This window comes from Gallus gallus, chromosome 2 (assembly GCF_016699485.2).
Source record: "Gallus gallus isolate bGalGal1 chromosome 2, bGalGal1.mat.broiler.GRCg7b, whole genome shotgun sequence".
NCBI classification, from domain to species: domain Eukaryota; kingdom Metazoa; phylum Chordata; class Aves; order Galliformes; family Phasianidae; genus Gallus; species Gallus gallus.
Genome location: NC_052533.1, coordinates 60876780 through 60892961, shown reverse-complemented (window position 1 = coordinate 60892961; position 16182 = coordinate 60876780). Strand labels below are relative to the sequence as shown.

General features: G+C 42.7%; 1 protein-coding gene across 3 annotated transcripts in view; it reads right to left on the bottom strand.

Annotated features, from left to right (window-relative positions):
* Positions 1 to 16182, bottom strand: part of JARID2 (jumonji and AT-rich interaction domain containing 2) — a 206418-nt gene that overhangs the window by 108629 nt on the left and 81607 nt on the right. For all 3 annotated transcript variants that reach the window (XM_046924133.1, NM_001012862.2, XM_046924134.1), the window contains exon 2: positions 10285 to 10420. Coding sequence is in view for 1 of the 3 variants with exons in the window: in NM_001012862.2 (NP_001012880.2) it covers positions 10285 to 10420 (136 nt within the window). In the remaining 2 variants the exon portion in view is untranslated. The remainder of the gene's footprint in view (positions 1 to 10284; positions 10421 to 16182) is intronic.

Here is a 16182-nt window from a genome sequence, read left to right as displayed (position 1 = left end):
TGTAAAGGGAATTTTGTACCAAACAGTCCTCTAGCCTGAGAGAGGTCAACATCAGCTCATGGCTCAGAAACCCTTCCTCTGCCAGGAACTTTCACTCTTCAGTTCTGCTTTCTTGCTAGTCAGGTTCTAAACATTCAAGGACACCTCTATACTACACAAAGATCATCTACAAAAGAGTGCATTTAAATCTGCAATTGCAAATGGGCTCTGTTTATCTACTTACTTAAGACAGCACTGTCCTTTTCAATTAGAGGAGGTCATTTCCGGGTAAATGTAAACTGGCATTTGAAGTTCATCTCAGCAGGACAATGAGATAAGGCAAAGCATCAGGGACAGGCTTCCATTCAAATAAAACTTGACATGCAGCCCCTAACCACAGGGACCATGGGCACAGCTGCACAAAGGGCCATCTTCAATTGATGTGGGGGATGAGGAGAAGAGCAGTGACAGCTACGTTTCTAGAAAATCTGGAGTTCAAGCCACATTCAGTTAAGTTCTATTCTTTATTCATAGCTTCCAACTAATGGTAATCTTTGCTGACCTCCTGAGAAGTAGGGGGAGAATGACTAGGTAGGAAGCACCACATTTTAATTATGCTGGCAAAACTAAAATCTTCTTTGCTTACCAATAGATCATTACATCAAAGGGAAGCATCAGGACATCCTTGGAAGAAAAACAGCACATCCCTGGATGGGGACACCACAAGAATGGGCAGGAGGGATGGGAAATTAAGCCTTCCATGCACAATTCACAACAGGAATATGCTTCTCACCCTCCAGTCCACCCCCATATGCATCAGTTTTGAGACTCTACACAGCATTACTGTTTCTTTCTGCCATATGGAGCCATAGAGCAAGAGCTCGCATAAGGCTCTGAAACAAGATCCCAGAATCACAGCAAGGGAGCAGGGGTCAGGGAAACACAGATGGGGATGGAATTCCTCTTCACCTCTCTCCATCCAGCACACCTGCAGCTGAAATGCTTCAGTACAACCGGGATGCTTTTTCCCAGTGTCCTCAAGGAGATGGCATGCTTCTACCATTGCTCTAATTCTCTTGATAACATTGTGGTGAGATTTCTTCTCTAAAAAGAAAAAAAAATCCTATGTTCTGAAGAAAGTGAGAAATGGTACTCTTTCCGTGCCATCACTTTAAAACTTCTATCTCTCCACGTACACAGCAGGCACAACATAAAACCACTGTGATGCTGATCAGCCACGGCAAACAGAGCATCTTTAAAAACAGCCGACCACGAGTGCCTTTGCCTTTCACAGGATGAGAAAAATGGGATTAAATGCTGTCGTGGTCTTCAGGCACTACTCTGCATGGCTGGCAGAGGCCAAGTCTTTTGCAGGAAAAGTGGCTTATCTCCTGCCTTCCCAAATTGCAGCAGAGGTCAGATGAAGAGGCTTCAGGAGCCTGCCAGCTCTGTCCCTCTGCGGGATCCTTGGCAGATTGCTCCAGCTGGCTCCTTCCAGCTTTTCCCTTTTTCCATTTTAGCATATAGCTTGAATAAAGAAAACAAGATGAAGGCTTTCAAAGATAAGGCAGTCTTTCACAAACAGATGCAGAACAAAGCACAGGAAATTCTGAGCAAAGTAAAAAATGAATCTTGTCTGTTCAAGGCTTATCTGGAAGGACTTAGCCTCTTAGTGGACAGATCTAAAACATCCCGACTGTGACTGCAGCACTCACTTAATGGTCTTGTGAGGGAAGCAAACAGGATGGGTGAGAGTGAAGAGCCTCTTGGAGCAAACTACCCCTTGGAATGTACCAGTGTTTGTCAGCTCAGTCTGTGAGGTCTGGCCTGGCTTGTCACTGTCATCCCCTGCCACCGAAGTACAGGGCTGGTACGCTGCAGTTATGGATGGACACCCCCCTCACAGCATTAAAGTCATTTAAAATGAGCAATAATGGACATGAAAGGCAGATTATTGAAAATGTTTATTCATCTAATTCTGGATACAACAGCACATTAACTGCCTGTAACAAATCTGTGCTAGTCAGACACAAAAAGAGATAAGTGAAAAATGTATGCGCATTTATTACGATGTGGAGCGATCTGCTACGACTGAATAGTATGCGTGCTAAGCTCTATTTATTTTCTAGAAAACATTTACCCTCAAACACTGGGAAGTATCTGCTGTGTGATCAACCTCTCACCACCACCACCAGTTATCGAAAGGCAGCAGTTATTTCAGAACACCTTCCTGGAGACCTTACAATCTAAAAGATTCCATCAAAACCAAACCAAAACGCGTAGGCTTGGGCTCAGGATGCGCACCAATCTCAGAGGTTGCTCTGAGCAGTAAAATGAAGGTGACTAATTCCTGGTTCTGTTGCTTAAAACGGAGACAGATTTTCGAGCTTTTCACAGCAGAAATGACACGTTTGAGCGTGGGCTGATGACACCCAAAAAGAATTCAGCATCGATCTACTGAATAGCTCTGTTTGCTCCAAATCCATTTCCACCGGCGGCCCTTTCTTGTTACAAGTCAGAGCCCACAAACACACATCATGGACGGTGTCTGAAGCCACGATTAGGTGCTCTGCCAGCTGTGTCTGGCAACTTGTGGGAAAGACTGCAGCACCCATCAGCACTCACAGCCAGCTGTCACTAATCTCTGCTTTTTCTTTTAAAACTACTGACTGACTGAAACTCCTCTCCACTTTTAGGTTATTTTCCACTGTGTCGCTATTTTCTTAATGAAATAGAGCATGCTGTCTCAATGACTGACTTTTTTTTTTTTCCCTCTGTTGCCTTACTGGTTATATCCCTTGTTGTCTGTCCTTCAAATTAAAAGCACTGGTTATTCAGTGCGTGGTTTCTTTCTGCCAGTCATGGGCAACAGAACAACTACACGGGTAGTGAAATTTAAACCCTCTTTACAACAGCAGCTAAGGGCTCCAATCTGCAGACATTTTTCTCCACTGCAGTTTTAATAAACACTAAAATAACACTACTGATAAACACTGGCTATCAGATAGAAAAACCTGAAGCATCCTTCTCCCCACTCCTGTGCCTCCTGACAACCATGGCTGCTAAACAGAGAAGCACTCTCCTCACTTCTTCTGAGCGTACCATTGTATCACTGCCTTCATCTCCACTTTGTGTCCAAATTTCACACAAAGAATTTTCCAACCCTTTTGACAACCAGACGAGTCTCGCTATGGAACTCCATCGTTTACATTACTTTTAACAGCTGCTTAATTTTGTTTTGATTCCTATGTAAACCACAAGCTACCTCTTTATCACCTCTCAATGCAGCTCAACAGCTGGAGAAAGCCTCCGGCATCATCATTTCTCATCCCAGCATGTCACCAGCATGCTTCTTCATCCACCCCAGGCTGCCAGAGTTTGAAGGATAATGTTCTCAAGTAGATCTCTCTGATTTTCAACATTCCAATAGAAAATTCATCTAATGTCATCCAATAATAAAAGCAGTCAAGTTTGTTTAAACTTCCATATCGGATAACTGGAGGAATGGTTGGTTTTCAGTACAAAGCACTGCATCTCACCATAGAAAGTACCAAGCCACTTTGAATTTTCCAGCAACTTATGTATATTTTGCCAAACATTTCTCCCCAGACAACTGGAGTAAGCCAAAACCCAATGCATACCTTGCTACAAAAATGTACAGACAATATTATTGTCAAAGTAATGCCTCACTCACTTAGAAAACATGCGAATGAGGACTGACAGAAGGTCCACCTTTTGACATGACTGCCAATTCTACTAGGTATTTGAAAAATCACCATCCTTTTGGCCGTATATGCCTGACAAAAAGGTGCCATGGTCCAGGTTTAGGCTGCCAATTTTATAGCTGCAGAAAACAGAATTAAGCATTTTGCTTGTCTGCACTCAAGGGTGCTCCCTGTACTGCTGATACAAACAATAAATCCAAGGCAGCAGCTATGCAGAAACAACCCTGAATCAAGGAAAATAAAGTTGCTGTCCCCTGGTTGAGGTTAAGGCAAAGTTTTATTTCATGGACGCTTTAATGTGTTGAATGAAGTTCACTGCATGAGCAGACAAGCAACAGAACCAGCATAAGACAGTGAGTGAAAGGAAGATCAGCAGCTCTTACACCCACCAACCACTTCAGATCCTTTTCCTCACCTTATTTATTTTAGGCCTACAATAACTCAGCCTCCTGCAGACTATGTATGCTCTTCTGTGGATAATTCATTGCTTGTAAAAGAAAATCTTCCACTACCTACAATTAACAATATGCAGAGAGGCAAAATTATTTTTAAAATTACTTTTGACTAGAAATACACTCGGGGGCAATAGCAACTCCTTTTAGTGGTAGTGAAAAGACATTTTAAGGAAATTAATTATGCAATTCTGCTGTTTTCCCTATTAGAAAAATATCCACCTCTTATCTGAGGGAGAAAAGGGATGGCAGGTGTCCTGCAAGAGAAAATGTTCTGGCAGTCCTGAGAAATACAGAAATTGAATTAAGATGGGAGCACCATTTGGACGTAATCAAATTGGGCAGAGATTATGGAGGGTGTAATTTGGCCTGCAGAACTTTTCTAAGTGGTGATGATGGAAAAGGCAAAAAGAGCCTGCGTCAGCTAATGAACAAGCAAGACCCTGGCAGGCTCAAGAACAAATTCTGTTCTAAAAACAAAGAAAGGAAGAGATATTTGGAAATTTTCAACGGAGCCCAGCCCCAACATCCTGTTATTTATTTGTTAATCTTTAAATGCACTTGCCAGCAAGCACCAAAGTGAATGTGACGTTGAGTGCCATGACAAATCTGCTCAAATGCTTATTTTCTGAACCTTTTAGTTGAAAACATCTATATTTAATCGCAGTTTAAAACTAGCCAAGCAGGCCGCTTACTCCGAATGTAAAGGGAAAATATTGTGAGACTGAAGGAGGTATTTCTGCTTCTGTAAATGCATTTTAAAAATCCACTTATACTGACAAGGGTCCTTGGCACACGTACAATCTTCTACTAAAGCTTAGGAGGGAGACAGACAGACATTACCTACTGTCAACAAATGCAATTTCATATCACTGATGGAGTGAAAAGCTCCCTAGACAAACATTAGCGTAAAACCTTCTTCCAGTATTTAATTGAAGCTTTCAAAAATAAGAGAGATGAAGTTACTGTATCTGAATCATTAGAATGAAGGACAAGGGCTACTTTCTTTTTTAAAAACACAGCCCACTGGGGAGCATAGCTGAAAACCTTGGGGCAGTGAATATGAAAACACTTGAAAGTAGACACGTCAAACACAAACACAGCCACTTCCAAGTAGCACAGCTCCCTGCTCCGGTCAGCGTGGTGGTCGTGGGATGGGTATCCCCAGACATGGGAATGTGTTGCCTCAGAGGCTCCCAGTTCTCTGTGCTGACACATTTCAGCTCTTCAGTGGAGGGAACAACTTATAGCAAAAGTTGCCTTGGCATTTGTGTGGAAGCGGTTCAGGACAGGAACAGAGCAGCACAAGGAAAGAATGGACACCACAGCCAACTGTGGACCAAATACAACCTCTGTTAAAAGACCGCATGAAGTTTCTTCACTGCTTAAGAACCTACACAAATGAAAAAATGACTTTAAGAAGACTAAATGTAAGGTGAAGAATGTTAGAATAGAAATATTACATATTCTGACTCATCAATTCTTGATTTATTAGGTGTGCAAGACTTCTGCCTTGAACCAAAATACTTCCTCACATATATTCAATTTCCCAACAGGCTTATGTTTGCCACACATTTAACCTAGTTGGCATGTTTGGAAATCGTCGTGACACCTTTTGTATAGCTACTGTCAATGCACTATATGCTTGAATAATTCTATTGTCTAGTTTGTCATTTCTGTAGAATTACTAACCACCTTAAACAAACACACAAACTTCTGCACTTTTTTCATTTATGAAAAGCCAGCACTTTTGGATCACAAAATTCTTCTTTACCACTACTTTCTAAAAACAAAATTTAAGATCTCTGTCATAAAAATTTCCTTTATGATGCACTCTTTTGACGTACTGGTTTAATTCTCATTAACAGAATGCAACCAATAATAACAGCTTTTATTGTGTGTGGGTTTTCCCACCTCCCACCCCATGCTCAGCCTTATTTCTCATCCTAAGCTACACAAGAAAGCTATTTCCCAGGGGAATTAGCTTACCTCTTAGATGAGGATCTCTGAAAATTGATATCACCATTCCAAACACCAATCCCTGTTCTTAAAATCCTAACGCAAATGACAGTCAGCAATAATCAAAATCAGTAAAGAGGTCCCCATAGGTTTTCCAGTAGGCAACCCTGTTTCCATAATCAGAACTCCAGCATCCCACTTAGGACTACAAAGGGTTTCCTGACAACTTACAGAGGCATCCCCTTTGGATTTTATATTCCCACATGCTGGAGGAGAATGTAGCAAACACAGGCATACTGTGGAGTGTCATTCTATACTCTGTGGGTACCTACAGCCAACATAAACATGCAGCAATACATACACTGTTAGAAGAGCCATAAACACCCCTGCTCTTTCTCTGAAATCCTTCTGGCTGGGGGGCTGGGTAAAAAAAGCCAACCAACCAACAAAAGCCCAAAAGTAAAGAACACAGGATAAAAACATGGAAAAATAACTAGCAGGACAAACATATAAGAAATAATCCTCAAGTGAAAAGGGTATGCAAAGGAAAGGTAGGAGTAAGGATATCCCCAACTCTGTTCTTCACCACCCTCCCAAACAAAACCATCGTGCAAGACTGCTTTCAGGATAACAGATATCTTTAATTGCAAGGTGGAGACAGCCATGGCACTATAATACAGTTAGTCTCCAGAACTCATTTGAATTCTTCCGTTTTATTTTATTAATTGGTATTGTTCAGAGAGGCATGGAAGTTGTCCCTGTGCCACCACTGGTCCCTTAGAGCATGCAGAAATTTCAGCACAGAGAAAACTCCCGTTAATGGGTTCAACCTCTTACAACACTTAAGCTGAACTCGCTTTTCATGCTATGAATAAGAAAAGCACCACTGTTCTGGTTGCCATATCATTAGGTGTACTACTGAACTAACCAGCTGAAATATTCTGATAATAACGTTCATGCAAGTTCAGCAGCTGAATTTGCATGAACTGTTGGAGAACACCAGCAAACAACTACTGTAGCACATTTATGCAACTTCAGATGCTCTGAAGCCATAGAAAGTACTTAAAGACAACAGTTGCAAGAGGATAGTGCATATCTTATCTTCCTCTATTGCCAAAAGTCAGTACTTTCTAAGGAAAAAAACCTACAGATTGCAAGCTCGTAAATAAGTAGAAGGGAATGACAGTTATAAAACCAGGAAGAAAAAAAAAACTCTCTCTGCACTACAGATGGCAGCACCAAGATCAAATCTTACTATACAGTTGTTTTGCAAATGTTGCAGTCCTCTGAGCTCTCAGAAAAACAGGAGACCAACCTACACTTCTACCTCCAGCAAGGAGCTCAGACAGCTTGAACTACTCTCAGGGCTGTCCTTTCTACTCTAGGAATTGGTTAGGTGTGCCAGGTACTGGAAGGTGATCTATTCAATTTCCAGCAACGGAAGGAGCAATACCCTTTAACGTTCACTAGGGACAGTGACAGAGTTGTGCAACACAAACCCTAAAATGGATGCAACCCTCGCCTTTACAAGGGTGAAGGAAGAGGAAGGGGAGTGGGGATGTCCAAAGTGATGGCATTCATCTTCCCAAGAAACCATTATGCATGATGTGGCTGAACGTCTGCCTGCTGATGGGAAGCAGCAAATGAACTCCTCGTTTTGCTTGGCATGCAGCTTTTGCTTCACCTAGTAAACTGACTTTATCTCAACCCACGAGTTCTCACTCTTTTGCATTTCTGATTCTCTCACCCACCCCATGTGGGGAGAGTGATTGAGAAGCTGTGTGGAGCTGAGCTGCCTGTCGGGGTTACACCACAGCAGGAGGCACAGAACACCTTTACATTTCAGCTAGGATTTTTTGTTCCTCCCAGCAGAGCTGTGGGTGCTGAACATTAATAAAGAGATGCACGTAACTGCAATATTATCTTTTGGATAAATGCACTACAAACACTGGTTGCAATATTCATATTGGAACAGTGAACATAATCAATAAATGCTTTTTTAAAACTCTAACAGTATAAAGTCATGGATCTAAAGCTAATCTTTAAAATATTATGTTTTCCAAAATTCAAAACAGTCTGGTATATTTTTAGGATGACCTATTTTTTTCACTATCCATAAAGACCTGTGGATTTGAAATTATACAGTTAATGCTTCCTTAAAAGATATAATGAGCAAACTTCATGTTTTAATAGATTTTCTTAATGTCATTGCACCGTGTCAATACTCCTCCTTTTTGCAAAGGTTTCTTCTATATGGCGACACGTTCTTCTAAACACTATTGGACAAATAGAGCCTTTAGACAGTACTGTTGAAATAGAGCAGTGCTGAGACAGGACATTTAAAGCACCATGTAACAAACAGAAGGAATACAACAGAGTGTAATTCTAACTCAAAATCAGTAAATAAGTAAGCAAGCCAAAACCCCCACAGAACTGATCACCTATTCTTGTGAAGGAGAAAAAGCACCCAGCAATACAATTCTTAACACCAGAGGCAAGCTCTGAAGTCAGGAGCCATGCCATTGCCAGAGAAAGCCTGTGGCATATTCCATGGCTGGTACCTGCATTCACACAGCATCCCTAGCCAACTCACTTTTCATCTCCGCTGCCTTTGGAGAAACTAGACACCACAAAAACCTCAGTCATCCTGTAACCTGGCACACCATCAAAGCCTCCTAACACACAATTACTGTGCTTCACGCCTTTAGACTTTTTCCTTTGACTAAACAAAATCCCCACAATGGAAGAAGAAACTTTCCAAGAGAAATTGTGTTTGACAGAAGATCAATGATGCAGAGGTGTTGGAGGGAAAAAAAAGGCAGCACTGTTTTGTGTACACCTCCAAGCTTATTAATCGCTTGCTGCTAAAGCTAGATGCCCCTTCCCATCAGATCAGTATTTGATATCATTACTGAACTCAGAAGTCTGAGGTCATCTTTAATCACATTAAGGAGTTCACAATTGCTTACGCAATACAGTAACTTTATTGTGTTGTCTGCAGTTCTCCAGCCATTCCCCTAGGTTTTTGCCTTGTCAGCAATAAGGCTCAGTGAAAATGCAGTGAAATTTGACTCACCGTGTCAAAAACACAAGCTACATATAAATACGAATAACCTAACAAGTAAGCACCCAGCTGCTTCTGTAATGCATTAGCACATGTATAGTTATGCACATGCTTAAAAGGAATTGCTATAAACTTCCATAAAGAAGCAAATAAGCTCTTGAGAGTGAAGAGAGAACAGTAAGCCTGCCCAGAAATCTGAATCCTGCTACTCATCGCTTTGAAGGCTCAAGCTAGCATGACAAAGCCTTTTCAGAAAGGGTCCTGTGACAGTGAGCAAATCTGCAAGAGACGTACTTAGGTTCACCTCTAGGCTACCATAGGGAAGGGGGATAAGAAACAAGTGATAATAATGACAAACAACAACAGTGACAGTAATCATCCTAACTCCTTTGCCACCTCCGGTCAATGTCAAAGGATGACATAAACAAAACTGAACTCCCTTCAAGTCCTTATCATGTAGCTTTGTCTGCATCTCTTTTAAAAACCTTTAAACTCCCTGAAGAACTTAACTATGGGAATCCAATGTCTCAGCATGTTTGCCCTCAGTCCCCTACATCTTTTTACACAGGTTCCATGCTACTTCACCTTTGGGCAACTGAGGGCCTGAACCAAGCCCGCTCCAGAGTTGCAGGTCCTGGTTAGCCAGTTTCTTCCACTTGAATGACACTGAACAAGTACATTCTGTCTGTCTGTCCTTCACCAACATAACAGATTCAGACAGTTCTCATTTATCTCCTCGCAGATTTTCACTGCATTTGTAAGAAATCAGTTACCTTTACCTTGATAGCTTTTCTGTTAACCTACAAAGCACATCACTGATCAGACAGATCAGAAAAGCCTCCTCTTCTACAGAACAGCTTTGCTCAGGCCTCCAGTTCAACACCTACCCTCCACCCTTATCCCTATCTACAACAGTTCACCAGAAACAGAAACACATGGATTGTTCCCATTGGGCATTTTAAGCACTTTAGAAATGAGCTCTTCTTTGTGTTTTGAAAGGACACAGCGCACGCAAGATGGTGCACTGGTCTCCTTCCTTGCTACAGCAAAGGAGCTGCATTTGAAACAACCGAGTCCTTGCAAGGGTACCAGGGAGACAGCTTACCGTTCACTGCCTTCAGGCTTCCACTAATGCCATCACCATGTTGCCGCTTCTGTGCGTTCTTGAACTCCTTCAGAGATAAATAAAGGACCTTCCGCACCACCCTCTCCTCTGACCAGGGAATCCCATCGCTGTCATCCTGAAGAAGATGGAAACAGAAAGGGAGACGTTAATTGTATGTATCTGAAACAACAAGTAACGAAAACAACAAACACCACCCAAAAGCCCAGAGTTAGAAAAATGGTTAAAAAAAAAAAAGTTGAAAAAAATACTGAGCAGCAAAATGCAATCTAACCTCAAGAAGCACTAACAGATAACCATTATCATCAAATGAGACCATCAGTCCCTCTAATCCCTTATCCTACAAACAGCAGTAGCTATCTGCCAGGTGTTAGACAGCAGGTAAAAACTTATTCATTAGAATTCTCAAAATGAATCTTTCTGCCTTGTGGAGAAATTTGAACAGCCAGGAATTGCTCTCTCGGACAATGAAAACAAGGCAAAAAAAAAAAAAAAAATCCAAATCTTTAAAGTAAATCAAATATTGCATCAAACAGTGCAAAGTTCTGTGAACCAGCCTTTCTTATTGCCATTTTGGCCTTGGTTTTTGCCTCTTGGCTCAGGATTTTACATACTGATATTACATTATCAGTTCTCTGCTTAAGTGATTTGTATTTATTGCAGAATTACAGTGTCGTTGATAACAATGAAGTTGTTCTGAATTTATCGTAGCATAAAGTAAAGTGGAATTTGGCCCATGGGGCATGTGTTTTCTACTTCATTTTTAGAAGACAAATGCTATATTGTCAAAAGGAATACTAGCATATGTCATAGTTAGTATTTGCTTTAGTTAAAAGATTAATTCCCTGGAAAAGCATTTCCCTAAAGCCTTTAGCATTCAAATAAATTAAGTCAGCGAATTGATATAAAGACATAAGTGAAATCAGGTGCATCTTAAAAATAATAATAATGTATATCACATTTTCATAAGCCTTATTATTATTGTCTCGGGGTCTTTAAAGTCATTATTTGAGCATTTCTGTTCTTGAATTTCCCACAGGCTACGTGACTGCCAAGCAAAAAAAAAATAACACTTCCAGAGAGGACTTGTTCAGGTACGCACACCATGGCACGTGGCCACACTGCACAGGAAAACCTCAACACTCACACCAGGAGGCATGAGAGTTTACACCATCCTATGTGATAAAGAAGAGACCAACGCAAACAACTTAAAAACTAAGCTTAGTTTAGTGTGTCCACCAGTAGTTTTTCCTTTACTCCTCCAGTAAGATACTGGCATTCAGCTGCTGAGCTGTGATCAAAACCATTTTTCCCCCCAGCTGAATGACAAATGACTCGGTAAAAAAAAAAGAAAAGAAAAAAAATAAAAAAGCCAAAACAATGACTGCAGCAAAGCAGTTAGCATTTTGGCAGTGCAATTCGCCTTTCACACTACGGACCAGCTACTACGCTCTGAACAGCGCTGAGCTGTGCCCAGAGAGCTTCAGCACGCAGGGACCTCCAAGCCAAGAAAGCAATCTCTGTAACTGAACATCCACGGCAAAGGAGAAAAAAGAAGCATTTTAGAAGGCAAGCATTTTAGAAGGGCTAGTACTTCCAGTTGTTTTGTCAACAGTGGTTTTTACAAACAACTTCGGTTCACGATTTTGCTGCCAACGCTACTTTAAACCTCACCCGAACAAATGATACAGATGGCCACAGCTTGCCTGATTTTAACAGAAATCACCCAAGAAACAACATTTATGTTCCCGTAGACCAGAACATACTGTAAGTAAACCAGGAAGGGAAATCTTCCTGGCAGGGCCTGGCTGGGCTTCACGCGTTTCTGTTTTTACAACAGATCATGAGGTAACTAATTGAATCCCTAAGGAAACTGCTCTGTTCAGAAATACTCGTGGGCATCTATGGCATTTATTTGTCCACATTACAGACACAAGCCTGAGGACGTCTCTCACCCTTCAGCTGTATTTGTGGAAATTCTTTATACAGAGGGTCAGTAAACAAGAGGACAAGGACACACTCTGGCCATTAATCTGAGGCCGACATGAGGTACACAGAGCCCTACATGAGGCAGCACACCCCTCACCATTTGTTTTTATGCACTTTAAGCCAGGCATACAAAGTATGTATGGGTATGTAATTCTCAACTCCAGCTAATGTATGTTGTACTGGAAGATGTGTTGCCTTTTTTCAGTCTCCTTCAGGCCAAGGTTCATGAAACACCAGGCCCACCCCAAAATGGGACGTCCGTCACCACCCAACTTCCCCTCTCTCTGGGAGCATTCCCCAGCAACCTGGAAGTCGCACCAAAACAACCATTGGCTCCTGATTCCCCTAGCCCTTCATTCCTGCTCAAAATACAGCAGCAAAAAGAACAGAAATGCATTGAGCAATGAATCCCACTTAAGTGCCCTTCATTATGCCAAAGCTCGCTGCAAAGAACATGTGGTACTGGTGTGTGTTAGTTTAATGGCAGCAGGGTGAGATCTGCTGACAGGACTTGGAAGATCTCCAGGCACTTGGTGCCAGGTGGCAGCAGGGATGAGCAACCTTCACAGGGCACAGCCAGGTCCCTGGGATATACTGGTTGCAGCTGCTGCTCTGTAGGTAAGGAGATGATCACCACACAGAAGAGGCCTTACAGTCTGAAGGCCACCACCTCCTTGAAATGCTGCAGTAAATGGCTTGAGGTCACCTCCCCTTCACAAGCAACATACTGTATGTGTGAAAGGACAGCATACAGCCCTGTTTTCAGAGGGACAGTGCTACTGAGACGTCCTTGTTGTGTCAGTTCAAGGCCCCAGCCCTGCTGCAGGAGGGCCACAGCATCACCAGGGAATGAGCAGGTCCCAGGGGACAGCACAAAGGCCTCTTCTGGCAACCCCTGAAGTGACAGAGCAACATTTCACAGCGCCCCTAATGAATGAAGTGCACATCAGGCAGAATCATATCGGCCTCATGACCACATCTGTACCAGCAGCAGTCTCAACAGAACTGCTTACAGAGGAGGCCCTCCACATCAGAGCCCACTTGTGCCAAGGCTGCAATTGCCATCGCTTTGTTGTGGGCTGTCCTCATTCCCGTCGCCCGCCTTGCATAAAAGGCCTCAAGCCCTCCAACACCGTGTTATCCAAGGTCAGCAAAATAAGAGGCTAAACTGGTGCCAATGCCCACATTCATGTGGCTCCATATGTAGGAGCAATAAAAATCTTTCACAATCATCGACTGCATCTCCCCTCTAGCGTGCAGCACAAAAGCAGCCACAAGCCGGAGAGCAGCTGACTCGGCGCCCAGCTGGGTTCTTGCAGGGAAGCAGCTCTGGCTCCCGACACTTTTAACCATAATTACATGGGTCAGAACATCCCTTCCTCGCCATGCCGCCGAGGGAGAGCCGCACCGTGCCTCGCTCCGCGCTCCCACACTCAGCTTGGAGAGTCGCCTCACCGCAGCAACGAGGCGTGTGCACACCCAGAGCTGCTCACAAATACCCTCCGGTGAAAGCCCTGAGCAATTTAATCTGTGTAGTTTCTCAAAAATAAAAATAAAAATCAAACGAAAAAGAGAAAACCACCAATCCCCAAAGAGACTGACTCGATCGCTGCCTTTAAACATTTCCAGGGGAGCAGAAATTTGATAATAGATGGCTCTTGAGGCTGGCAGAGAGGAGTACAGTGATGTCCAACAGCTGGAACTCGAATTCAGAAAAATTTAAGTTGGAATTAGAGAACAATTTCCTCAACTGTGCAAGTAATTAGCCATTGAAACAGCTTATGGGGAACTAATGGATTGTCCGTTATTGACTCAGACCCAAAAAAGCACTGAATAACAACTTAAACAGAGCGTTCATCACTGCAAGCTCAGAGCCTTTGCAGTGTGGAAGGTCAGCCTAGATTGTTTCTGCCTCCCGGTCTGGTAGCAAGATTAGCTCATAGGCTTGGTATAAAAAAAATAATGGAAGAAAACAACGAGGGACTGAAAAAAGCAACCCCAGGGCAGAATTAAAAAAAACGAACTCCGTCATTTCCTTGAAACTGCTAAAAAATCAGTCATGCCACCTTCTCTGTTATGCCATTTCAAGGAAACAGCATGTCATACATTTATATCTGAACTTCATCTGGCAGGTCAGCCAAGTCAGAGGTCAGCAAGTTCACTGCCAGGGGACGGACACGAGCACAGCCTCCATGCACCTGCATGGTACAGTTGTGCAGAGGGCTCCACGTCGCAGATAGTGGGAAGCCCTCTCTGCCCAGCCTGGCTGGCAGCTTGCCTCCAGCTCTACAGCTTCAGGTGTAGTGCGTGCAGAACATCAGCTCTACACACTCCTCACTTGGGAAGAGATCTACGTGTGGTTTCACTACACATAGTCTAAATATATATAATGTTTTATACACGATACTTATATGTTAATATATAGATGTGCTACAATGCACATATATGTATTAATATATAACACATGCATAAACATAACTGCATAAAAATACGTAATACACATTGATATACAACTGTATATATTTGCATGCATATATATACAAATATATATACAAACATATATTTGTGTCTATATCCGTAATGAAATCGAACCACCACCCACATCTCCCACCCTTCACCTACAGCTCGGTGCCCGCTCACTGCAGCACAGCTCTACAGCTTGCTCACGTGGCCTTCCTATTTCTGACACGAAATCCCCCCCAAAGCAGGCAGAAGCAGAAGGCAGGCCTCGTGCTGCTCTACTCCGCAGTGAGCATCCCAAGTGCACGCAGACTCATGACTCGGGTTTCTCCGTTCATTCATCACCAGATATCACATTCCTCAGCCTGGCCCAGCCTTGCCTTAAGCAAACAGGAGTCACAGTTCACAGGGTAAAAGTATGGCTGGAACAAGAGAGAATGCAGGCAGCACTCAAAGCTATTTGTTTTACTTTATGTAAATACTTTAACAGCAGTGATGGCTTTATTTGAAAAGTCAGGACTTTGTAAGGTACAAAGATACTTATGAGTATGTGTGCTGTGACTCAGAGTGGCTGGCGTATTTCCAGCTCCCTCTTTGGGTCTTTCCCAAGCATGCATCTCCTGACCCCATTCCTCTTGCCAGGCTACAGAAAGCAAAATAACAAAACACAACCCCCTCTTTTTTTTTTTTTCCAGCACCGTAGCCAATGCTCAGTCCAAATCACTGTGGCACCCAGTGCCCTAAATGAATATGCCTTCATGGTTCAGCAGCCCCCCGAGAGTTTTTCCTGCAGATGTAAGAAGGTCATTTTGAAGCAATGGGAAAAATAAACCACAAGCTTCTATCCTTTCCTCAAGGATATTTTTGAGGGAAAACGATTTCAAAGGGTTGGTGTCTTTTTTTCCCTGTGTTTAGTTAGCAACAAAATGAAAATCCGTCTCCTGCATGAAAAACAGACAACACATTTTTCAGAGATCATATAAATTACTTTGCAGTTGAAGGACCAAAATGGAAATGTTTGTTTACTGTATTCAAGACCTGCAACAGATTTTGCCTTTTGGCTGCATATTATCAATGGAAAACAGCTAGACCTGTTTTTCTCTACAAGAATGCCAGACCTAAGAGAAATAAGTGGAAAACCTCGATATGACTTCCAAGACTGAAAGAGATGGCCCATGCAGTCCCAGGCAAGTTACCACCACTGAGAGCGATTAGCACGCTTATTCATTTACTGAGCCCGCTTCCTCTACGCACACACGGCATAGGGTGAACCTCCTGAGAAAGTGCAAAGTCTTACTACTCAAGCAGCACGCAGACTTCCCCTGTTGCGCTGGCACAGGTCTCTGTGCTGTCGTAAGGTCGTATCAGCCTTTTGATCATCCTGAACATGCTGCTCCCATTGGGCTGGCAGAGGAAATCCCCTGCTGTGGC